At 39.5% G+C, this 25,693-nt stretch overlaps 1 protein-coding gene across 2 annotated transcripts in view; it reads right to left on the reverse strand.

Annotated features, from left to right (window-relative positions):
- Nucleotides 1-25,693, reverse strand: part of LOC308525181 (glycine N-acyltransferase-like) — a gene marked incomplete at both ends in the record, with an annotated part of 52,817 nt that overhangs the window by 15,787 nt on the left and 11,337 nt on the right. Inside the window, 2 exons of one of the 2 annotated variants that reach the window (XM_081099966.1) lie at nucleotides 24,520-24,922; nucleotides 25,135-25,306. In XM_081099966.1, coding sequence (XP_080956092.1) covers nucleotides 24,520-24,922; nucleotides 25,135-25,306 — 575 coding nt within the window. Of the gene's footprint in view, nucleotides 1-24,519; nucleotides 24,923-25,134; nucleotides 25,307-25,693 lie in introns of those variants that run through there. The other variant, XM_081099967.1, reaches the window with a different exon arrangement.

Below are 25,693 nucleotides of genomic sequence, written 5' to 3' on the forward strand. Positions count from 1 at the left end.
TCTTTCTTTCTTTCTTTCTTTCTTTCTTTCTTTCTTTCTTTCTTCCTTTCTTTCTTTCCTTCTTTCATTCATTCTTTCAAGAAGCACAGGTCCTGTGGGAATGATCAGCTACAGAGACTTGTACAGATAGAACCAGTGGTAGTCGCTTTCAATGGGAAAAGATTTCTGGTTCCAAAGATCTCATTTACTCTTTGGCACCTGCCGTTTGACCAGGGTTAAAATTGTTTGCACAACTCAATGTTCTTGACTTTTGCATGTGCATGTGTCCTGTCCCATACCCTTAGTTGCTTGCCAGCCATTTTATCCTCTCTAAGGCTACTTCTGAGTTTGGGAAGAGGACAGTCTTTGCTGGCATCATGATTTTTGTTGTCTCTTTTAGAAACAGCTTCAATGCTGAGTAATTTAAATGGACATAATTAAAAGCATGTAATGTGAACAAGTCTACAGATTTAACAGATTATAAGCCCGTGAAACCTTCATCATACTTAAGAGAGAGAAAATTTCCTTCATCCTCAACATTTCTGAAACTTTAGTGACTCTAGTCTAAAACAACTCACTAGTATGTGAGCTTTCAGCCTTGGCAGTGGGCAAAGTCCACAAAGAAGGCGCTTTAGACCCAGTCTTCCCCTTACTGGAAATGTCTTCAATAGGAACAACCCAAACAAGGAAAATGAGTTGTAGAGAGCAGTTTTATAAAGCAACATCAACAAATAGGAAAAAATAAGACACTGGGATAAGGTTAGATAAATTATGATCTGTTAGTGTATTGCAACTGCAAGGAGCCATTACCATAAGAACTATGATACAACACAGGCATGCACAAGGGACAGTATTAAAACAGAAGGAGAAAATGTGGAACAGAAAATAGTACATAGTTTTTAATTATAATGTGTATATCTGTGTTTATATAATTCAATATATAATATGCATGGGAATTTTAAGAATATAGAAAATAAAATTTAGAAGGGAAAATAAAATATTAAAAACTATTTTATAAAGAAAGAAAAATTCCACTATCCAGTTAATATGGATACATATTACCTTGAGAATATGTAGCCATTTGTTTTTACACATTGTTTTGTTTTTTTTTTACAAAAATAAGGGCATGATATAGATATAATTTTGTAACTTGTTTCTAAATTTAAAATGACATAATCCATGTCATCAAATATTTTAGAACATGAATGTTAAAAAGTATCTCTGTATAGTGAATATATATTTCATTATTATAAATAATATAGATTATATTTTATTATTCCATTGTATGCATGCACCATACATATTTTGAACCAGTCTCCCATTGTTGGACATTAGGGTTGCTAACTGTTTTTCTCTATTGTTAATAATTTTCTGTTGAACAGATTCTGTAAATATATATCCATGTTTATTTCCTTAAGATAAAGTTTTTGGAAGTGGAACTGCTGGATTAAAAGCTTATTTTTAAGCTTTAAATAATATTCAAATATATTAAACAAAATTTTAAAAGTTAAAAAGCCCATTTATGGTCAGAGCATTATAGATAAAATCTTTTAAATTACTGCCCCCATCCTCCCCCACCCCCACACACACATGATTTAAATGAACAGTACATCTGGTCTGAATATTTTCTCTCTGATTTTAATAGAGTACTTTACTCTCCTGGTTAACATTTATCCCAGGAACAAGCTGCCTCCTTTAGACCGTTTCCCCCCCAAAATACAAAATAATGTCTGCATAATATCTCTATACACTAGGTGCTAAATAAATGTTACTTGGACCAAGAATCCTTTCTTGCCAATGTTATTACCTCTCCCTTCACCCACCCACTTCCAAAATCCCTTCATAACTTATTTATTCAGAATGGAGAACTGACTTAGTCCTCCTGAGAATTTTTCCACTGCGCATCTGCTGTGTACATAGTAGGTGCAGAAACATTGTCTATCAAATGGAACAGATTCCCTTTCCCATGGTCCAAGTATCACTAAATAAGCTAACACTTCTTCTCTAAAACCACCAACGTCATTTGTAGGAAAAAAGGGAGAAGGCGGGGGGGGGGGGGGTCACAAAGCAGTGGTTCTTTCCAGTGAGATGAGTTCTCACCTGGAAGGTGAACTCCACGCAGACTGGTCCCAGGAACGGATGGGAGGCAGCAGACTTTTTCAGACTAAAAGATCCCCTTTATCCTTGCATGCACAGCTCAGACCTGCAAAGCATGTTTTGGTAAATTTTCTACAGAAATCATTAAGCTGAAGCTCTTAATGTGGACCTTGCTCTTTGAAAAGCTGGGGGTGGAGAGCTCTGTAAGCTGGTGTGGGTTCCAGAGGCATTCAATTGTTCCCTCTGGGTGGCATACTCAGAGAGCTGGTTCTCCAAATTTGGGAATCTGGTTGTGTCCCAGGGTTGGATCCATTTACTAGTTGTTTGTCTTTGCCCGGTTGTCTAGTCTTTGTGCTTCAGTTTCCTCACCTGAAGGTAGAGTGAATAATGCTACCCACTTTTACTAGTTTCTGGTGTTTTCTTTCTTCTTCTTTTTTTTTTAAGTTAAATGAGTTAACATTTGTGAAGTGCTATCAGAAGTGATAGTATTGTTCTATTTTTTTTTTTAAAGGATCTAGGTTCCATGAAGATAAGCTTGTTTCAACCCTAGGGAACTGTAACTTAAGATCTGTGTGTTTGTATATTATACCTCATTTTAAAAGATAGAGAGACTCTCTGTGTATTAAACTTCCCGAGTTATTGTATGTCCAAAATTTTTAAAAAAATTGTTGTTCTAATTAAATGCTGTTTTGCCATATTTTCTAATGTATTTAACATTCTTATTTTGTTAGCACATTTTCTTTATTCTTAATTTTTCAGTTACATTTGGCATACACTATTATATTAGTTTCAGGTGAACAACATAGTGGATGGACATTTATATAACTTACAAAGTTATTGCTCTGATCAGTCTATTACCCATCTGATAGCAAGCATAGTTAATACAACATTATTGACTATAATCCCTATGCTGCACTTCGTTCCCAGTGTTTTGCCTTCCTATATGTTTATAGGCCCAAGACCTGGAACTTTGATATTGCTTCTTTGTTTACTAGGTACCTGGAGCTGCTGGTGAGAAGTCTGAAGTCAGTGTGATTCTTAGTCTTCTGGACATAATGAGTCTGTTCCCTCTCTCTGGAACTTGTAAGAATTTGTCTTCATCGCTGGGGCTTTGAAATTGCACAGTAATGTGTCTAACAAGTTTCTTTCACATTTAGTCTGAACTGTGTTCTTTCAATCTTAAGACATTCTTTACTTTTGGAAAATTTTCTGCTTCTCCTGTTACTTCTGCTTTTTCTTCCCTTTCCCTCCTTTTAAATTACTTTTATCCTCCACTTGTTCTGTTCTCACTTTTTGGAATGCCATTTGGATGTTCAAACTTGTCAGTGTTGTTCAATTCTCTTGTCTTCTCTTTCATATTTCCTATCTGATCTTTATTTTGTGTTATGATCTGCTAGATCATCCAGCTTTCTAATTATCTGTCAACTGTGTCCACTTTCCTGCTCAGTCCGTCTACTGATTTTTACTGAAATTCCAATATTTAATTTCTAAAATCCCTAAGTGATTCTTTCATATGCCTGTAGCAGGACATTCTTGAGAGTCTTCTCTTTGTTCTATTTCTCCTTCAGTAGGTGTGATTCAGCCACAGGTTGAGTCTGATGCCTCTCTCTTCCTTGTGAATTCTTTTTTTAAAAAATATATTTTTTATTGATTTCAGAGAAGAAGGGAGAGGAAGAGAGAGATAGAAACATCAATGATGAGAAGAAATCATTGATTGGCTGCCTCCTGCACGCACCCTACTGGAGATTGAGCCGGCAAGCTGGGCATATGCCCTTGACCGGAATCAAACCTGTGACCCTTGAGTCTGCAGACTGATGCTCCATCCACTGAGCCAAACCAGCTAGGGCTCCTTGTGAATTCTTTAGTCATTCCTGGTTTCCATTTTATCTTTGAGTTTGAGAGTTCTTCTCCACACCTAAAAAATGACAATTGCATTTGCCTGGTATTTTGGGAAGATGGGATAGGACACATAGCAAGATGTGACAATTGTTTGCCACATTTGAGTGAGATCTTCTGTTATTCCAAGGGCCTGAAACTCTCTATTCCTTCCTATTCCCAGTTTCTCTCCTCACTGCCTCACACTAGCAAAATGCTTAGCAAAAATTAGAATGGAATCAAGGGTCAATGTACCAAGCTTTGGGTAATCTAGCTCTGATTAATAATAGCCCTGAGTTGGGTTTCTTCCAACTAGTGTGTCTGTGACTCTGGGCTGATCCTCCCCCTTTTGACTTCCTAGCAGGCATTTTACAGGTATTATAAGTGGTGGATTCTTGCAGTTTCATTTCTCCCTAATCCTCATCCTCTTCACTCTCCAGCTTGTAAGAATTTCGGAACACATCTGAAGCAGTAGTGAATTCTCTTCCCTGGCTCTTATTGATTTAATCATTAAATGAGGCTTAGGCAGATGGTAAGATAACTAGGCTCCAACCTGAAATCTTGAGCCAATTCTCTATCATGCAAGTATACAATCCTCTTTATATCTCTTTTTCAAGTGCATATATTTTATCTGCATTTTAAAAATGGAAAATCAAAATATAGCATGTGATTTGCCTGGTATCCTCCACTGATTGGCTGAACCACACCTGGAATTCAGACACGTTCCTGACATTTAGTCCCACCTTGTTACCACATTACCCAGGACACTCAGTTTAGGTCTATTAAAACAATAGTCTGTAGTTACACAACATGTAGCAGTCACAACATGCACTGTGTTCTTTTTTCCTCACAAAAGCTCTTAATACAGCACAGTTATTTACCCCAAGCAGGAAATACTTGGTATTAAAACAAATAAGAAAGTTACTAGAGACAATAGACCTATGTTAAGTAGACTCAGGGTCTAGAGACTTTAAGTCTTTTTTTAAAAAATATATTTTTATTGCTTTTAGAGAAGAAGGGAGTGGAGAGAGAGATAGAAACATTAATGATGAGAGGGAGTCATTGATTGATTGCCTTCTGCATGCCTCCTACTGGGGATCAAGCCTGTAATTCTAGCATGTGCCCTTCACCAGAATTGAACCTGGAACCCTTCAGTCTACAGGCCGATGCTCTATCCATTCAGCCAAACTGACTAGAGCAAGACTTTAAGTCTTTAGATCAGCGGTTCTCAACCTGTGGGTTGCGACCCCTTTGGGGGGTCGAACAACCCTTTCACAGGGGTCGCCTAAGACCATCGGAAAACACATGTATAATTACATATTGTTTTTGTGATTAATCACTATGCTTTAATTATGTTCAATTTGTAACAATGAAAATACATCCTGGAGAAACCAAGATGGCGGCATAGGTTAACGCTGGAGATTGCTGCCTCGAACAACCAATTCAAGGGTACACCTAAAAGACGGAATGGACATCATCCAGAACCATAGGAAGGCTGGCTGAGTGGAAATTCTACAACTAGGAGGAAAGAGAATATCATACCCAGACTCAGAGGAGGCACAGTGCTGAAGTGAAATACTCAGGTGCGGAGTGCGTGAGGAGCGGGCTGGCGGCGGAGGGTGTGGTTGTTGTTTTCAACCAGGAGGGAGCTTCAGATTCTGAGCTCCAGATCCTGGCGAGTCTCTAGGGACCCAGACTCAAACGGGAGAAGCGGGACTGTCTGGCTTTGGTCGGAACTCGAAGGCAGCTTTCTCTCTGAGATTTGCAGTGGTTGCTGGGACTCTGTGAGGCAGAGCCACTAGGGATGGGACTGAGAGCAGCCATAACTGCTCGCTCCAGCCCGCCCTGTAGATCCCCGGGGACCCGCCCTGCCCAAGCCCTGCGCAGAGCCATTTGCCGGATAGCCTCAGGCAAAGGCTAGATTAGCACCGCCCTAGAGATCCAGCGCAGAAGCTCTCCCACTGCAGACACAGCTGACTCTCATAGCCAGTTAAGGCTATGAGGAGGTCAAATCACCCCCACTATTGCCGACAACAATCAAGGCTTAACTACAACAAGACTTCGCACAAAGACCACTAGGGGGTGCACCAAGAAAAGATAAAAAAATGTGGAGACAAAGAAACAGGACGCAAATGTCAGAAATGGAAGATATAGAGCTCAAAACCACACTTTTAAGGTCTCTCAAGAACTGTCTAGAAGCTGCCGATAAACTTAGTAAGGCTCTCAAAAAGACTGGTGAGACCGCCGATAAATGTAGTGAGATCCTCAAGAAATCTAATGAGACCCTCGATACTGTGATAAAAAATCAACTAGAAATTAAGCATACACTGACTGAAATAAAGAATATTGTACAGACACCCAACAGCAGACCAGAGGAGCGCAAGAATCAAGTCAAAGATTCGAAATGCGAAGAAGCAAAAAACACCCAACTGGAAAAGCAAAATGAAAAAAGAATCCGAAAATACGAAGATAGTGTAAGGAGCCTCTGGGACAGCTTCAAGCGTACCAACATCAGAATTATAGGGGTGCCAGAAGATGAGAGAGAGCAAGATATTGAAAACCTATTTGAAGAAATAATGACAGAAAACTTCCCCCACCTGGTGAAAGAAATAGACTTACAGGTCCAGGAAACACAGAGAACCCCAAACAAAAGGAATCCAAAGAGGACCACACCAAGACACATCATAATTAAAATGCCAAGAGCAAAAGACAAAGAGAAAATCCTAAAAGCAGCAAGAGAAAAATCTCAGTTACCTACAAGGGAATACCCATACAACTGTCAGCTGATTTCTCAACAGAAACTTTGCAGGCCAGAAGGGAGTGGCAAGAAATATTCAAAGTGATGAATACCAAGAACCTACAACCAAGATTACTTTATCCAGCAAAGCTATCATTCAGAACTGAAGGTCAGATAAAGAGCTTCACAGATAAGGAAAAGCTAAAGGAGTTCATCACCACCAAACCAGTATTATATGAAATGCTGAAAGGTATCCTTTAAGAAGAGGAAGAGGAAGAAAAAGGTAAAGATACAAATTATGAACAACAAACATGCATCTATCAACAAGTGAATCTAAGAATCAAGTGAACACATAATCTGGTGATCATAATAGAATCAGGGACATAGAAAGGGAATGGACTGACTATTCTTGGGGGGGAAAGGGGTGTGGGAGATGCGGGAAGAGACTGGACAAAAATCGTGCACCTATGGATGAGGACAGTGGGTGGGGAGTGAGGGCGGAGGGTGGGGTGGAACTGGGAGGAGGGGAGTTATGGGGGGAAAAAAGAAGAACAAATGTAATAATCTGAACAATAAAGATTTAATTAAAAAAAAGAAAAAAGAAAATACATCCTGCATATCAGATATTTACATTACAATTCATAACAGTAGCAAAATTACAGTTATGAAGTAGCAACGAAAATAATTTTATCATTGGGGGTCACCACAACATGAGGAACTGTATTAAAGGGTCGTGGCATTAGGAAGGTTGAGAACCACTGTTTTAGGTGGACATGAGGGTAAATCCTGGGGTATCCTAGATATTTCTCTACCACCTACATCAAACAGTAAGACACTCAGCATGCTGAAAGATACCAAAGATATGCATGAAAGACTGCAAAATCATCTCGTTTTCCATAAAATATCTTATCTTCATCTTTAAGGACACTGGATTGCTGCTTTAAAAGAATTCTGTAATACTGTTAACATCCATGAGCTTTGTAAAAGAAGCAACGTGGCCCTTGGCAGTTTGGCTCAGTAGATAAAGCATGGGCCTGCAGACTGAAGGGTCCGGGATTTGATTCTGGTCAAGGGCACATGCACAGGTTGTGGGCTCAATCCCTAGTAGGAGGCATGCAGGAGGCAGCCAATCAATGATTCTCTCATCATTGATGTTTCTATCTCTCTTTTCCTCTCCCTTCCTCTCTGATATCAAATATATATATTTGATATATATATATCACGTGTGTGTGCGTGCGTGTGTGTGTGTGTGTGTGTGTGTGTGTGTTTTAAAAGAACAACTTGGCTGAGAACTCCATATCAAGGAAGAATAAGAAATATTAAAGATGTGAGAGGAGGGAAATAAAAAATGAATGTCCTAGGAGAATGGCGTGAGCCTTTTCTAAAGCAACTAGATTAACCTTAGATCAATGAATTCCTCACCAATTCTTGAAGAATGGGAATAATCAGAAAATTTGTTTCATATTTTTTCATTTCAGTACTAATAATAAGGATAAGTAACATTTGTTGAACAATATTGTAGACCAGACATGGGGCACTGTATTTTATATGAATTATCTTGTTTAATTATTTTAACAAGTCAATGTTAGTAGATAGTGCTATTCTTCTCATTCTACATATGAAAATCTTAAGATACAGACATCCTGATCTCTAATATTATTTTTTTTTCAATAAAAGTAACTGAGACTTTTTGAGGAAATAATTGATTCTGGTTTCCTGCAGACAGATATAAAGTAAATTTTAACCATTTTATGTGTCAGAAAGCAAGAAAGCTTTCAAACATTAATGAGTTCATGTCCAAAGAATTTATGAATCAACAGAAGAGGGGGTTCTATTGGTGAAAGTTACAATAATGGAGAGCTATGACTGTCATTGAAATACATCAACTCTATGAGGCATTATGAGTCCACAATTACACACAGACAATGTGATATTATTAACTTATTATTGGATCATTGAAAAATGTGACAATCAATTAATCCTAGTCACAACATAAGGCATTTTAAAAATTTGGACCTTTATTTTATAAAATTACAAATCCTCAAAATTGCAACAATAATACATTAAACTCTTCTCCAATATTCACTGATTTTAGTTTGCTATATTTGTTTATACATGCATTTAAATGTTTTTGTAAGTTGCAGCTATTTGATCATTTGTCCCAAATATTTCATCATGGATCATGGAAGGTACAGGGACATTCACATCACACTAACCACAATATAAATTTAACATTTTTCTACTATTGGTAGCTAATACACAGGCCATAAAGTAACTTTGCCAATTATAGCAAAAATATCTTCTATAGAATTTTTATTTCTGATCTAGCATTCATTCCAGAATCTCAAATTGCTTTTAGCTGTCAGCTTTTTTAGGTTCATTTTTTTTTCTGAGATAATTCTTCAACCTTTCTTTTTCTTTCACGATATTTAGAATTTTTACATGTACATGCCAGTTGTATTGTATTGTTGGAAGGCCCTCAATTTTGGTTTGTTTTATATTTTTTGAAGTGTTTGTATAATTTTTGCCTTATGACTAGATTCAGATCATGCATTTTTGGGTAAAATATTGTATTAATGATGTTGTTTATTCCTCAGGGAATCACATCTAGAGACACATTATTGGCGGTATTAATTTTGATCACCTGACCTGGTTAAGGAGGCATTAAAAATATTTTTTAAAAATTGATTTCAGAGAGGAAGGAAAAGGGAGAGAGAGATAGAAACATCAATGATGAGAGATAATCATTGATCAACTGTCTCTTGCATGCCCCACACTGGGGATTGAGCCCGCAATCTGGGCATGTGCCCTGACCTGGAATTGAACTGTGAACTCCTGGTTCATGGGTCGATGTTTAACTACTGAGCCATGCTGGCTGAGCTAAGGAGGCATTTTAAAAAAAAATTCATAGGTTGTACACAAAAACTTCAAAGCAATAAGAAATCTGGAAATTTCTTTCTTTTTTTATTTATTGCTTAAAGTATTACAAAGGGTATTACATATGTGTCCTTTTTTTCCCCGCCCTTAACAATCCCCTGGCCTCCCCTACCCCCCAGTGTCTTATGTCCATTGGTTATGCTTATATGCATGCATACAAGTCCTTTGGTTGATCTCTTACCCCCCTCCCCGGCCTTCCCACTGCAGTTTGACAATCTGTTTGAGGCAGCTCTGCCTCTGTATCTATTATTGTTCAAAAGTTTATAATGGTCTCTATTATCCATGAATGAGTGAGATCATGTGGTATTTTTCCTTCATTGACTGGTTTATTTCACTTAGCATAATGCTCTCCAGTTCCATCCATGCCGTAGCAAATGGTAAGAGTTCCTTCTTTTTTACAGCAGCATAGTATTCCATCGTGTAGATGTACCACGGTTTTCTAATCCATTCATCTACTGATGGGCACTTAGGCTGTTTCCAGATCTTAGCTATGGTGAATTGTGCTGCTATGAACATAGGGGTGCATATATCCTTTCTGATTGGTGTTTCTGGTTTCTTGGGATATATTCCTAGAAGTGGGATCACAGGGTCAAATGGAAGTTCCATTTTTAGTTTTTTGAGGAAACTCCATACTGTCTTCCATAGTGGCTGCACCAGTCTGCATTCCCACCAGCAGTGCACGAGTGTTCCTTTTCTCCACATCCTCTCCAGCACTTGTCGTTTGTTGATGATAGACAGTCTGACAGGTGTGAGATGGTACCTCATTGTTGTTTTGATTTGCATCTCTCGGATGATTAGTGACTTTGAGCATGTTTTCATATGTCTCTTGGCTTTCTGAATGTCCTCTTTTGAAAGGTGTCTATTTAGGTCATTTGCCCATTTTTTGATTGGATTGTTTATCTTCCTTTTGTTAAGTTGTATGAGTTCCCTATAAATTTTGGAGATTAGGCCCTTATCAGATATGACATTGGCAAATATGTTTTCCCACGCAGTGGGTTTTCTCATTGTTTTGTTGATGGTTTCTTTTGCTGTGCAGAAGCTTTTTATTTTGATGTAGTCCCATTTGTTTATTTTCTCTTTAGTTTCCAATGCCCTAGGAGCTGTACCAGTGAAGAAATTGCTTTGGCATATGTCTGAGATTTTGTTGCCTTTGGATTCTTCTAGAATTTTTACGGTTTCCTGTCATACATTTAAGTCCTTTATCCATTTTGAGTTTATTTTTGTGTATGTTGTAAGTTGGTGATCTACTTTCATTTTCTTCCATATATCTGTCCAACTTTCACAACACCATTTATTGAAGAGACTATCTTGGCTCCATTGTATGTTCTTGCCTCCTTTGTCAAATATTAATTGAGCATATTGGTTCGGGCCGATTTCTGGGCTCTCTATTCTGTTCCATTGATCTATATGCCTGTTCTTGTGCCAGTACCAGGCAGTTTTGAGAACAGTGGCTTTGTAATACATCTTGATATCTGGAATTGAGATCCCACCTACTTTGTTCTTTCGCAGGATTGCTGCAGCTATTCGGGGTCTTTTTTTATTCCAGATGAATTTTTGGAGAGTTCGTTCTAGATCTGTGAAGTATGCCGTTGGTATTTTAATGGGAAGTGCATTGAATTTATAGATTGCTTTGGATAGTATGGACATTTTAATGATGTTGGTTCTACCAATCCATGAACATGGTATGTTCTTCCATCTGTTTATGTCTTCCTCTATATCTTTTTTCAACGTCCTGTAGTTTTCTGAGTAGAGGTCTTTTACCTCTTTAGTTAAGTTTATTCCTAGGTAGCCTAATTTTTTTGGTGCGATGGTAAATGGGATTGTTTTTATAATCTCTCTTTCTGAAAGTTCACTATTGGTGTATAGAAATGCCTCAGATTTCTTGGGGTTAATTTTGTATCCTGCTACATTGCCAAATTCATGTATTAAGTCTAGTAGCTTTTTGATGGAGTCTCTAGGGTTTTGTATGTATAATATCATGTCGTCTGCAAATAAGGACAGTTTTACTTCCTCTTTTCCAATTTGGATGCCTTTTATTTCTTCTTCTTGCCTAATTGCAGTGGCTAACACTTCCAGTACTATGTTGAACAGGAGTGGTGAGAGGGGGCATCCCTGTCTTGTTCCTGTTTTTGGGGGAAATGGTGTTAGTTTATGTCCATTGAGTATGGTGTTGGCTGTGGGCCTGTCATATATGTCTTTTATTATGTTGAGGTATGATCCTTCTACTCCTGCCTTGCTGAGAGTTTTTATCAAAAATGGGTGTTGGATTTTGTCAAATGCTTTTTCTGCATCAGTTGATATGACCATGTGGTTTTTTTCTTTCAATTTGTTTATGTGATGTATCACGTTTATTGATTTGCGGATATTGTACCATCCTTGCATCCCTGGGATAAATCCTACTTGGTCATGGTGTATGATCTTTCTGATGTACTGCTGGATCCGATTTGCTAAGATTTTGTTGAGGATTTTGGCATCTATGTTCATGAGGGATATAGACCTATAATTCTCTTTCATTGTATTGTCTTTATCTGGTTTTGGGATTAGGGTGATGTTGGCTTCATAGAATGAGCTGGGAAGTGTTCCGTCCTCTTGGATCTTTTGACATAGTCTGAGGAGGATAGGTTTTAGGTCTTCCTTGAATGTTTGGTAAAACTCCCCTGTGAAGCCATCTGGCCCCGGGCTTTTGTTTGCTGGAAGCTTTTTGATTACTGCTTCGACTTCCTCCATAGTTATTGGCCTATTGAGATTTTTAGATTCTTCCTGATTGAGTTTTGGAATGTTGTATTTTTCTAGGAATTTGTCCATTTCCTCCAGTTTGTCTAGTTTGTTGGAGTAGAGCTGTCCATAGTATTTTTTAACAATCCTTTGTATTTCTGTGGGGTCTGTTGTTATTTCGCCTCTTTCATTTCTGATTTTGTTTATTTGGGTCCTCTCTCTTTGCTTCTTGGTGAGTCTGGCTAGAGGTTTGTCAGTCTTGTTTATCCTTTCAAAGAACCAGCTCTTGGTATGATTGATTTTCTGTATTGTTTTTTTGGTCTCTATGTCATTTATTCCTGCTCTAATCTTTATTATCTCCTTCCTTCTGCTCACTCTGGGCTTTTCTTGCTGCTCTCTTTCTAATTTTTTGTGTTGTAGAATTAGATGATTTACTACCATTCTTTCTTGTTTTTATTTTATTTTTTGAGATAGGCCTGTAGAGCTATAAACTTCCCTCTCAGGACTGCTTTCACTGTGTCCCATAGGTTTTGGATTGTTGTGTTTTCATTGTCATTAGTTTCCAGGATGTTTTTAATTTCTTCTTTGATCTCATTGGTAACCCAATCAATATTTAATAGCATGCTATTCCACTTCCAAGTGTTTGAGTATTTGGGGTTGTTTTTATTGTAGTTTATTTTTAATATTATGCCATTGTGGTCTGAGAAGATGCTTTTTATGATTTCAATCTTCTTGAATTTGGGGATACTTTGCTTGTGACCCAATATGTGGTCTATTTTTGAATCTGTCCCATGAGCACTTGAGTAGAATGTATATTACGTGGCTTTGGGGTGAAGTGTTCTGAAGATGTCTATTAAGTCCATCTGATCTAGTGAGTCATTTAGGATTGCTGTTTCTTTGCTGATTGTTTGTCTAGAGGACTTATCCAGTGATGTCAGTGGTGTATTAAAGTCCCCTACTATGATTGTATTGTTGTCGATCTCTCCTTTGATATCTTTCAGGAGTTTTTTTTATGAATTTGGGTGCTCCTGCATTGGGTGCATATAGGTTTACCAGGGTTATATCTTCTTGTTGTATTGATCCCTTTAATATTATTAAGTGGCCTTCCTTATCTCTTGTTATGGCCTTCACTTTGAGGTGTATTTTGTCCGATATAAGTATTGCTACCCCAGCTGTCTTTTCCTTTCCATTTGCCTGAAAGATATTTTTCCATCCCTTCACTTTCAGTCTGTGTGAGTCCCTTCTGATGAGGTGGGTCTCTTGTAGACAGCAGATGTATGGGTCATGTTTTTTTATCCATTCAGCCACTCGATGTCTTTTGGTTGGAGCATTTAGTCCGTTTACGTTTAAAGTTATTATTGAAAGGTACTTGTTTGTAGCCATTTCTTTTTTTGTGTGGCTGTTTTCTTTCTGAGCTTTTTATTTCTTCTTTTTACACAAGTTCCTTTAGCATTTCTTGCATTGCTGGCTTGGTGGTGATAAACTCCCTTAGCCTTTTTTTTTGTTTGTCTGTGAAGCTTCTTATTTCTCCTTCAATTTTGAATGATAGCCTTTCTGGATAGAGTATTCTTAGATTCAGTCCTTTGCTTTGCATCACTTTGTAAATTTCTGTCCATTCTTTTCTGGCCTGGTGTGTTTCTGTTGAGAAATCATTTGATAATCTAATGGGAGATCCCTTGTATGTAACTTTCCGTCTCTCTCTTGCAGCCTGTAAGATTCTCTCTTTGTCCTGAACGTTTGCCATGGTAATTATGATGTGTCTTGGTGTAGGTCTTTTCAGGTTCACCTTGTTTGGGACTCTCTGGGCTTGTGTGACTTTTTTCTTCCCCACCTCAGGGAAGTTTTCTGATATTATTTCTTCGAATAGGTTTTCTAATCCTTGTTCATCTTTCTGTTGTTCTGGCACCCCTATTATTCATATGTTGTTTCATTTCATGTTGTCCCAAAGTTCCCTTAGGCTCTCCTCCTGTCTTTTAATTTTTTTTTCTCCAATTGCAGTACAGTTTGGGTGTGTTTTGCTTCCTTGTCTTCTAATTCACTAATTCAGTCCTCTGCTTCTCCTAGTCTACTGTTGATACTTTCAATGGTGTTTTTTATTTTATATCACTCTTCATTTCTTCTTGGTTCTTACATAATTTATTGATTTTTTCATCTGTTTCTTCTAGCTTCTTGCATATGTTATTGATTTTTTCATCTGTTTCTTCTTGCTTCTTGCATAAGTTGCTGATTTTTTCCTCCATCCAGTTTATGCATTCTAGGACCCTTATTCTGAATTCTTTTTCTGTCATGTTGCATGCCTCTGTATCACTTAGGTGCTTTTCTGGCGAGTCCTCCTTCTCTTTCCTTTGGGGGTTTCTTTGTCTACCCATGTTTGATCTCACTGACATATGTAGACGTTGAGTAGTTCAGTGGCTGCTCCCTGGGTGGCAGTGGCTCCTTGGGCTGTGGTTGCTCTTCGGGCGGTTGCAGTAGCAGCTGCTCCTCAGTTGGCAGCAGCTCCTCTGTTGGGTGCTGTTCACAGCTGTGGTGGCTCTTCTGGCTGGTATGGGGACGCTTCACGTTTAGCTGCTGTTCCTCAGACAGAGTGTGTGGTGCTCAGGAGGCTGCTGTTGCTTGGATCTGCGGCGTTGATTTAAAGGCACAAAATACAACACAACAAGGCACCACGTACCAGGCACTGAACACAAATATATTCACGATATTAATAACCCCAAATAAAGGTGACCACCCGAATTAGGAGAATTAGGGGATAAGGACGAAAGAAGAGAAAAAGATAAAAGAGAAAAAAGAAAAGAAAAGTAGGAAAAAAAAGGAGTGTAAAAATGAAATTGGGAAAAAGGAGGGGGGAAAAAGAGAAAAAAAAGAGTGAAAAGAGAGAATGAAGTAGAAGAAGGGAAGAGACTATTTATATGAGGAGAAAACTCTTATAGAACTGCCACTAATCCCAACAAATTCCAGCAACAGCTCCCTGGAGATGAATGCAAACTTGAAACAACCAATAATATCAAGAGAGGCAAGGGAAAACAGAAGCACAAAAATAACCGCCGGGGGGTGGAGGTGGGGTGGAGGGAGGGGGAAAACCAGCAGAAAAAAATAAAAAGAAAAAACAAAACAGCCTCACAACCAGTCCTAAAAACACACACAGACACACAGACACAAAACAAGCAAACAAACAAACAACAAAAACAACAAAAAATATACTCAACAATCAAGCAAACAGCAACAAAACAATAGAAAGATAAAAGAAGAGAAAAAAATTTTTGGATAGTGAAGAAAGATAAGGGATATGTGAATAAGGATTTAGAGCAGTGGATTGGAAATAGGATATATAAGTAGGGTGAAATTTTGACAAGAGGTAAACAGAAGGAATAGGGAAAATCTAAAGCAGGAATAGGGTAAGAGAAACAGGACAACAAAAGGGGAAAAGTGAGGGAGAGGGTTTTAGGATAGAGGTAAAATTGAGGTAGGGAAAATTGTTGCTAAAGGAACGATGAAAATACAATGGAGAACACTAATCCCAAAATAAAATAAAGAGAAAATAAAATGGCACTTTAAAAAATGGTAAAATGGTAGCAGTAATAATACTGGTTAAAAATGAAAATGTAGTAATTAAAAGGGTAAAATCAGGTGATGGAAAAAGAAGAAGAAGAAAAAATTGGTTTCTTAGTTAAAAGGTGAAAAAAGAAAAAAAATTTGCAGTAGTGAAGGTCCTTCGGTTCTTCTACTCGTCAGTCTGGCCCGCCTTAGTCCTGCCAGGTATTCAGGAGAATGTTGAATTTCCCTGAGATACACTGTTCCTACGTGTTGTAAACCACAGTCCTGATTTTAAAGCAGGCCGTATTTGTGTCCCAGACTGCCTTGTGTTTAGCTAAGAGTCAGTTTGTGGCTCAGCCTCTGGGTGGTAGTGTTTTTGGGTTGGCCTCTGAGGCTTTACGGCTTCTCTATCCAGTAGCAACGGTTTATTTTCTCTATTGCACTTAAAACTGGTTTGGGGAGGTCAACTGTCCAGAGCTGGTTGTTTAATCATTACCCTGCTCTGTGTTGTTAGAAATCTGGAAATTTCAATAGGATATCATTTAAAATATCCTTCAGAGTTATAATGTCCTAAAGGTACAACAGAAGTGTCTCTCAGTTATTGAAGTCTTAGAAACCCCTCATATCCAAAGGTATCCCAATTTATAGTTTTGCATCTGAAAACCCTAAAACCCAATTATTTGCCAACCAAGATGGAACTTATAGACTTCTGTGAGCAAATAAAAAATATTGACATGAATATAACTCTAATTCAAGGAAATGGGTTAAATTGTTTCTTCACCCTTGAAGTTATGAAATTATTGACATAATATTAAAAACATTGTCCAACATGTTCTATCAGTTTTCTGAAAAGGAAACTAGGGATCCTCTTGACTTGAGTTGGTGAACAATACAGTATACATATGATGGACTATAGAATTGTACATCTAAAACCTATGTAATTTTATTAATAAATGTCACCCAAATAAATTCAATAAAAATGAACAAAAATAAATGTAAAAAAGCAAAGAAATTAATATATCTTAACTACTTTTTTGATAGGAAATAACTTCCAAAAATTGGGATGGTACAGATACTTTTCATGTAGGTAAGAGATAGAATATACAAATGTTTAGAGCAGTGCTTATCAACCTTGACACTGTAGACAATTCTTTACGAGTAGCTGCCTTGGCACTGTAGGATGTTTAGCAGCATCCTTTTACCCACTAAATGCCAGGAGCACCACCTCCCCAAGTGGTGATAACCAAAATGTCTCCTGACCTTTTCAAATGTACTCTGGAGGACCAAATTAACCACAGGCTGGGGACAATTGTTTAGGGGAGTCAAATTCATAGTACAAATATCTTTTTTAAAATTATTTTTTATTTTTTTATTTTTATTTTTTTAAATTAAATCTTTATTGTTTAGATTATTACAGTTGTTCCTCTTTTTTCCCCCCATAGCTCCCCTCCACCCGGTTCCCACCCCACCCTCTGCCCTTACCGCGCCCCCCCCCCCGTCCTCATCCATAGGTGTACGATTTTTGTCTAGTCTCTTCCCATATCCTTCACACCCGTTTCTCCCCCTGAGAATAGTCAGTCCACTCCCTTTCTATGCCCCTGATTCTATTATAATCACCAGTCTATTCTGTTCATCAGATTATTTATTCACTTGATTTTTAGATTCACTTGTTGATAGATGTGTATTTGTTGTTCATAATTTCTATCTTTACCTTTTTCTTCTTCTTCCTCTTCTGAAAGGATACCTTTCAGCATTTCATTTAATACTGGTTTGGTGGTGATGAACTCCTTTAGCTTTTCCTTATCTGTGAGGCTCTTTATCTGACCTTCAATTCTGAATGATAGCATTGCTGGATAAAGTAATCTTGGTTGTAGGTTCTTGGTATTCATCACTTTGAATATTTCTTGCCACTCCCTTCTGGCCTGCAAAGTTTCTGTTGAGAAATCAGCTGACAGTCGTATGGGTACTCCCTTGTAGGTAACTGACTGTCTTTCTCTTTCTGCTTTTAAGATTCTCTCTTTATCTTTTGCTCTTGGCATTTTAATTATGATGTGTCTTGGTGTGGTCCTCTTTGGATTCCTTTTGTTTGGGGTTCTCTGTGTTTCCTGGACTTGTAAGTCTATTTCTTTCACCAGGTAGGGGAAGTTTTCTGTCATTATTTCTTCAAATAGGTTTTCAATATCTTGCTCTCTCTCATCTTCTGGCACCCCTATAATTTGGATGTTGGTATGCTTGAAGTTGTCCCAGAGGCTCATTACACTATCTTCGTATTTTTGGATTCTTTTTCTTTTTGCTTTTCCGGTTGGGTATTTTTTGCTTCTTTGTATTTTAAATCTTTGACTTGATTCTTGTGATCCTCTAGTCTGCTCTTAGGAGTCTGTATAATATTCTTTATTTCAGTCAGTGTATGCTTAATTTCTAGTTGGTCCTTTTTCACAACCTCAAGGGTCTCACTAGATTTCTTGAGGGTCTCATTAAGTTTATCGGCAATCTCACTAGACTTATTGAAGGTCTCACTAAATTTATCGGTGGTTTCTAGAAAATTCTTGAAAAACCTTACAAGTGTGGTTTTGAACTCTATATCCAGTAGTTTGCTTTCCTCCATTTCTGTCATTTGTGTCCTGTTTCTTTGTCTCCATATTTTTTGTGCTTCCCTGTGTTGATAAAGTGGCTTTCTGTGCTAGGTGTCCTATAGGGCCCAGTGGTTCAGCCTCCCCAATTACCTGAGGTTGACACTCTTGGTGCACCCCCTTGTGGGCTTTGTGCACAGTCTTGTTGTAGTTAAGCCTTGATTGTTGTAGGTATCACTGGGAGGAATTGACCTCCAGGCCAATTGGCTGTGAGAATCAGCTGTGTCTGCAGTGGGGGAACTTCTGTTCTTGAGACACCCCTCCGGAGCAAGACTTGCTTCAGTGGGGCTTTGGTGCTCACTGAGTCTGCCCCCTGAGTGTGTCCCTTATGGGTCCGAGGAGCTGCAATCTGGATGGTCCCACTCTGACCACCAGGTACACTGGCTCCTGGATCTCTAAGGAGGTGCTAATCTAGCCTCTGCCTGAGGCTACCTAGCAAGAGCTCAGCTGTGAAGCAATGCAAGTTGCCGTGGGGCCTTGGGCCAGCTACAAGTTTGTTAGGTAATTTTCAGATTGCAAAGGGCCAGGCCTTTCATATGCAAAAGGCTCCACGGACAGCTTGGGCAGGGCGGGGTCCCAGGGGATCAACAGGGTGGAGCAAGCAGCTATGGCTGCTCCTCAGTCCTGCCCTCAGAGGCCCTGCTTCTCAGTGTCCCGGTAATCTCTGCAAGCACCTTTGAGAAAAAGCTGCCCTCGCATTCCGACTGATGCCAGACAGTCCAGTTTCTCCCGTATAAGTCTGGGTCCCCAGAGACTCACCCGGAACTGGAGCTCAGAGCAGTCGGGATCTTGAGACTCCCTCTCGAATAAAAAAGACAACCGTGTCCTCAGCCGCCAGCCCTCTCCGCATGCGCTTCCGTGCCTCTGCACTTTACTTGCGCACCACACCTCTTCTGAGTCTCGGTATGCTTTTCTCTTTCCTTCTAGTTGTAGAATTTCCACTCAGCCAGCCTTCCTGTGGTTCTGGATGATGTCCGTTCCGTCTTTTAGTTGTATTCTTGAAGTGGTTGTGCGAGGCAGCAATTTCCGGTGTTTACCTATGCCGCCATCTTGGTTTCTCCCAGTACAAATATCTTTTAATTAAAGAGGAAGTAATGACTATTTAGTGTTCATATACTTAATATATATATTTGGTGTTCAAATACATAAATTTCCTGTTAGAATAATAGCATTTAAACCCAATGTAAAAGACTTAATTAGGGTAATTGTTTTAGACTTATGAAATTTTACAGTTGAAGTCTTCTTCATGTTTTGCTTAAATATTAGAAGAGCTAACAAAAGTTTAGATGTACTTTATAATTTTTAAATGGTCATTGTACGAGATTACAAGGATTACTTAGTATTTAAGAATAGTTCATTTGTTGCCAAAAAGTGGTGTCCTTAAAAGAGAAGTTAAATTTATAGTTTTAAAGTGCTGAATTAATTTTGTTTATAATGTAAATGGGAGTAAATGCTATTTCTAAAGGGTCCTTAAAGAGAATTATTTTTAAAATCACAGACTTTTAAAATTATTTGTTAACAAAATAATAGAATTCACTGGAATTTTAAGCACATATGCAATTCATCATTTGATACCATCTGTCGCAGCCATGGCCCAGAAAGGAAGTCATTACCCTGCATCATCCACATAAGACTGAGTGAAGTCTTCCAAGAGTCTTTGTATATGTGGAATCAAGAACCTCAGAATCCATGGTAGGATCATACCAGCAGCAGGAAGACTCCCCCTCTCTACCCGTCACCATGTTCACCTCCCTCGAGGATCCCCTGCAGTGTGGTAAACAAGACCTCCCCAGAAAGCATGCTTTTAAACTAATGCATAGTAAATATGAATAAATAGATAGATCACATCTCCTCAGAGTACAAATTTTATGAGCAAATCAGCCAACCTGTAATAAAATCGCACTACATATTGGGGAACAAAGAGAACAATTAAACAGTTTGCGGTATAACAAACACTTTGTTCTCCTCTGAGTGCAACCCTTTCAAGTAGCCCTTTAAAGTTGGCTGCCTTATGAATACCAAGTCCAAGCTCACTTTGCCTGCTGTGTTCCACAAAATATCCTATTGGTTTCATGAATGTCATGATGTCTCATTTCCCATGCGGTTGTCATGAGTGGAGTGTGCTGTTCTTTACCTGACCCTGAGGTCCTTCTACCTATTTCAATGTCACCAGTCTCTTCCTCCTTGCTGACCACAGGCACTTCTTGGAGGGGTTTTAGTTGTACTCATATAAATGAAACCTGCTAATTTTGTTGTGTTAAGGAGCTGGGTTATGGATTCCTCTTCTCCACCTGTTGGTTAACACTTCCTCTCCCCTTTTTGCAATACAATTATTTGAAATGCACAACTCTTAAATGCTGAATCTGCTGTGTTGTTCATTTCCCCCCAGTCAACAGTATTTATGGAGAATCTTAATTCATCTCAATAGTAGGGTCTAGCTAACCTATAAGGAATGTAATCCTTCCTTCTATTGACAAAGACAGTAACCCCCACCCCCACCCCCCCAAAAACAACAACAACAAAAGGCAACTTCCATATGTGGAGGTCTTCAACTTAGTTCTCAAAGCACTTTGAAGAATGCCAGATTGTGGATGCAACTGACTTTGGGATGGTGTGAAGAAGGCTTATGACAAGTAGTTGGAGAGCTGTCCTGGTGCTGAGCAGCATAGACAAAAAATGTGCCCTTAGATATGGGGCCATGAAGAACAGTGAAGATGTCACTCGGAATAGAAAAGATCCTTCATGTCAGGTTTCAAACAACCCACTTGAATATATATGATGGGCAAGTTTTAGTACTGAAAGGTCTGTGTTTTTCCACTGTACAACACTCAATAGTGAAGATTTTTTTTCCCCTTTATTGAAAAAGAATCTTAGGTGTTCTCCAGTTGTCAGGTTTCATGGCAGAGTTGTAAAAGGGTAGTTTAATGACTCTCTATTACACTGTTTAATGACAACGTATATATGAGTTTTGAGAATTTTTTATGAGGGACCTAGAGATATTAGGCTAAATGAAATAAGTCAGACAGAGAAAGGCAAATACCACACAATTTCACGTGTATGTGGAATCTAAAAAACAAAATAAATGAACAAACTGATGGTTATCAGATGGGAGGGAGTCAGGAGGCTAGGTGGAAAAGGTGAAGGAATTGAGAAGTACAAATTGGCAATGACAACATAGTCATGGGAATGAAAAGTATAGCATAGGGAACATAGTCAATAATATTGTAATAACTATATATGGAATAATGTGAGTACTAGACTTATTGGGGAAATCATGCTGTAAGTTACATAAATGTATAACAACTATGCTATACACCTAAAGCTAACATAAAATAATATTGAATGTCAACTTAATTGAAAAAAATATATGAAATATTACAAATGAATTAAAAGAAAAATTTACATGATAACTACTAAGGTAAAACAATATATTTAAGAAGTATGTAATATGAATTTTCATCTATAGTTCTAGAAAATAAGACATGTTCTCTTATTTCTCTACCAATGGTTTTTAAAATATGGTTCTTGGACCAGCAACATCAGGATCACTGGGAAACTTGTTAAAAATGTAAATCTGGGAGCCTACCCTAAATCTACTGAATCAGAAAATCTAGGCACAAGGCCCACAGTCTGTATTAGTGACTAGGATGCATCCTCAAGTGGCAGAACTTCTACTCTTAAACCAGTGGTTCTCAACTACCGGTGATTTTGCCCACAGGAGATTACAAGAACAGGAGACATTTTTAATTGTCATAACTAGAATGGAGAATATTACTGGTTGGAGGGCAGGAATCTTGCTCCATCCTATCTAATAAAAGACAAACAGGGTAATTGACTGTACCTTTGCTACGCTTCTCATTGGTTAATCAGGGTGATATGCAAATTAACTGCCAAGAAAGATGGTGGTTAATTTGCATAGGTAGGCACAATAATGGGAGGCAAAAGGGGAAAGATGGAAGAATGGTGATTGGAAACCCAGGCGGCAGGCAAGAGCTGGGTGCCCTGCCCCCTGGCCCTAGATTGGAGAACCAGGGCGCCTTTGCCCGCCCCCAATTGGTGATCGCGATCAGAAAGCCAGGCCACAGGCAAGGCGGCACCCCAGGACCCAGGAGCCGCCTTGCCTGTGGCTGGTGATTCTGATCGCAAAGGTTTGGAGGCAGCTCCCGCCCGGGCCCACGAAGGCTTGGACGCAGCCAGAACAGACACTGACAGGGACAGGGGGCTGGCCTTCAGCCTCTGCAGCTGAGCGCAGGCCCAGAGAGGAGACTGCGGGCCTGCCTCCTGCAGAAGCAGCGCGGGTCCATTCCGCCTCCCACGGAATCTGCACGAGTCCCTCCATGCTCCAGCCGAAGTGGCGTGACTCCCTCCGCCTCCCACGGAATCAGCCCGGCTCTCTCCTGGCTCTGGTGGAAGCAGCGCAGCTCCCGGCGGTGCACTGCAGTTCCTGCCAGGTCCCGAGGAAGCAGTGGGCAGCATACTGCGCAATATTGCGCAATGTGCTACTAGTATTGTATAAATGCACAAGATGGCCTGAGAAGAAAAAATTGTCCACTCTATAACGCCCATATTACCAAGGTTGAGAATCCCTCCTCTAAACCGAGCCTCCACTCTCTTGACGGAACTAGAAATTAAACCTTGCTCATTGGTTTCTCTGTTTGTGGGGCCTTCATCTTCAATTCCACAGCCTAATTCTAGTTATAGATGAACCAAAAGCACACAGATTCTTTTTTTTTTTTAAATATATTTTATTGATATTTTACAGAGAGGAAGGGAGAGAGATAGAGAGTTAGAAACATCGATGAGAGAGAAACATTGATCAGCTGCCTCCTGCACATCTCCCAGTGGGGATATGCCCGCAACCCAGGTACATGCCCTTGACCGGAATCGAACCTGGGACCTTTCAGTCCACAGGCCGACACTCTATCCACTGAGCCAAACTGGTTTTGGCCACACAGATTCTTAATTAAGGTGACTATCTTCAGTCCAGTGCTCTCTTTGTTGTCCAGTGCCAAGGTTTAGTGCTGTTCCTGTTGAAATGTTGGGGCAGGAAACTCTCCCAAATACCCTGATCCAACCAGGACAAAAATTGCTCAACACCACCAACCAGACTTTCCCATGAGACTATTGTCGGGTCTGCATAGAATTTAGGCATCCTGAAATAATGTGCCAAGGTCAAGTGAAACAATAGGTACCATGATGTACTGCCTCCACCTAAACTTCACTCTTCTCAATAAATAGCCCCCTCCCTGGGTCTGGGTCTTCCCACTCTCCATAAACCCAACCCAGGCTCTTCCCATCACAAACCACTTCACTTCAACTTGTACAATCAAACACAAAATCTCTTTATTGTTTGGGGTTTGGGTAGATTTAGAAAGCTCTGCTGTTAGAAGCAACAGTGAATCATTTTTCCTGGTGTGGGAGTGAGGAGGGGACAGGCTAATATAAGTTAGTCTTTTTCATCGAAACCCTCCCTGCCATATCAAGTACACTATGTTTAACCTAGTATTTCATACATATTAGTGTGTAATCCTTTAATGTATTGAGAAAGCAGTAATCAGAGGAGAGGATAATCTCTACAGACCTACTGAGCAGAGTGCACTTGCTGATCATTAGGAGAAAGACCATAGAAAGAGAGAAGAGTAAGTCATAATGCTCAAAAACTATTACCTCTCTCTGGAAAATCTGGCAAGGCTCTACAGATCCACATACTACGAGTTCTAGGAGAAGCCATTCTGGGCAGCATGCAGCTGATGAGAGTGTCATGGAGATCTCCGGAAGCATGGGGGAACTAAACCATGTGGAGTGCCTGGGGCTGCTTCAACCTGATACATCTAAGGGAAGCCAGCAGTGACTTGAGTGCAGGGACCATGGTATTGAACATTCACACTGCCTCCCCAGAGCCCACTGCTTTACTGATAATTACAATTATGTACAATTTATTCTTTCTCTCTGCCCACCCACCCATTGCTCCAGCCACATGTTGGGGCCCATCTGACACTTGTTTGTAGAACAGCATCACAGAGGCACACAGTACCACTGGTTCCAGGTACAGGGCATGCGGATATAATGCAGATTGTAACTCATTTTCTGCATAATTTTGTTATTCTTGTCAGTGTGAGAATATATGGGGAAGCCAAGGTTGTTAAGAGCCTTGGCCTGGTGATACACGACATAGGAGATGAGGCCCTGCTTCCGGTACTCAGGCAGGGTGCCTGCCATCCGTATCTCTCCTGTCTGGTCCATCAGGTCCCAGCACACAGGGTTCCCCTCAGGCCCCAGCAGACAGAACGTGGGGAACGTCTGGATACAGCGCTTGATGAATCTCTGGCTCCTCCCATTGCCACCAAAATGCCAGAATTTATTCACCAGGGCAGCATGGATAACATCCAGGGATGAGAGTTTAAGCATTTCTTGATTTCTATGGAGGTTCCAAGAGAAAAGTAAAGTCCATGAGTACTTATTATATCTGTTCTTGTCCTTACTATCTATAATACATTTCTGAAAACTTTGAATTGGGCTGCTTTGAAGAATATTGACTGTAGTGGGGCAGGAGTGAAAGCAGGAAGAGAAGTTTGGAGGGTACTTCAGGAATGGGAGGTGTGAGTATGCAGTGACATATCTCAAACTTACATGGCCTTGGGTTTGCCATCACCAGGTGGTAAGTTCTTTACATCAAACAGAGAAGGAATCAGTTTCTTTACAGTGTCAAGTTCCGCATAGAGAAAGCGCTCTGTGTGCTTGACTTTGAAGGATTTGCTGGCTGCGAGATTTTGTATCACCTCATTCAGGTTGGACTGGGAACCTAGATGGGGTTTTAAGGAGGCATGCAACTATTTCAGTGCATTTTATGGAGAAGCTTTCCAGTAGAGTGGTACATGTCTACATTTACAGTCTAAAAACCTATGTTGTGGTTTGGTACTGCCAATGTGTGATAGAGCATCATGTAGTCAAGATTTGTGCAATGAACATCCTCAGAGATTTATTCACAACCATGGTCATACAATTTGTGGCAATGCCAAGACTGGAACCAAATTTTCTGGGCTACATGACTGTATTGTTTTCATAATCACAGGAGAGACATTATACAAACTATAGTAGCCAACATCTCATGTGCACTTACTCTGTTCATAGTATGGTAGATTGTTGCAGGGATAACCCACAATGTGCCCATATCTCTTTGTGTCTTTTC

Source organism: Myotis nattereri (genome assembly GCF_964212035.1).
Source record: "Myotis nattereri genome assembly, chromosome: 9".
In the NCBI taxonomy this organism is placed as follows: Eukaryota; Metazoa; Chordata; class Mammalia; order Chiroptera; family Vespertilionidae; genus Myotis; species Myotis nattereri.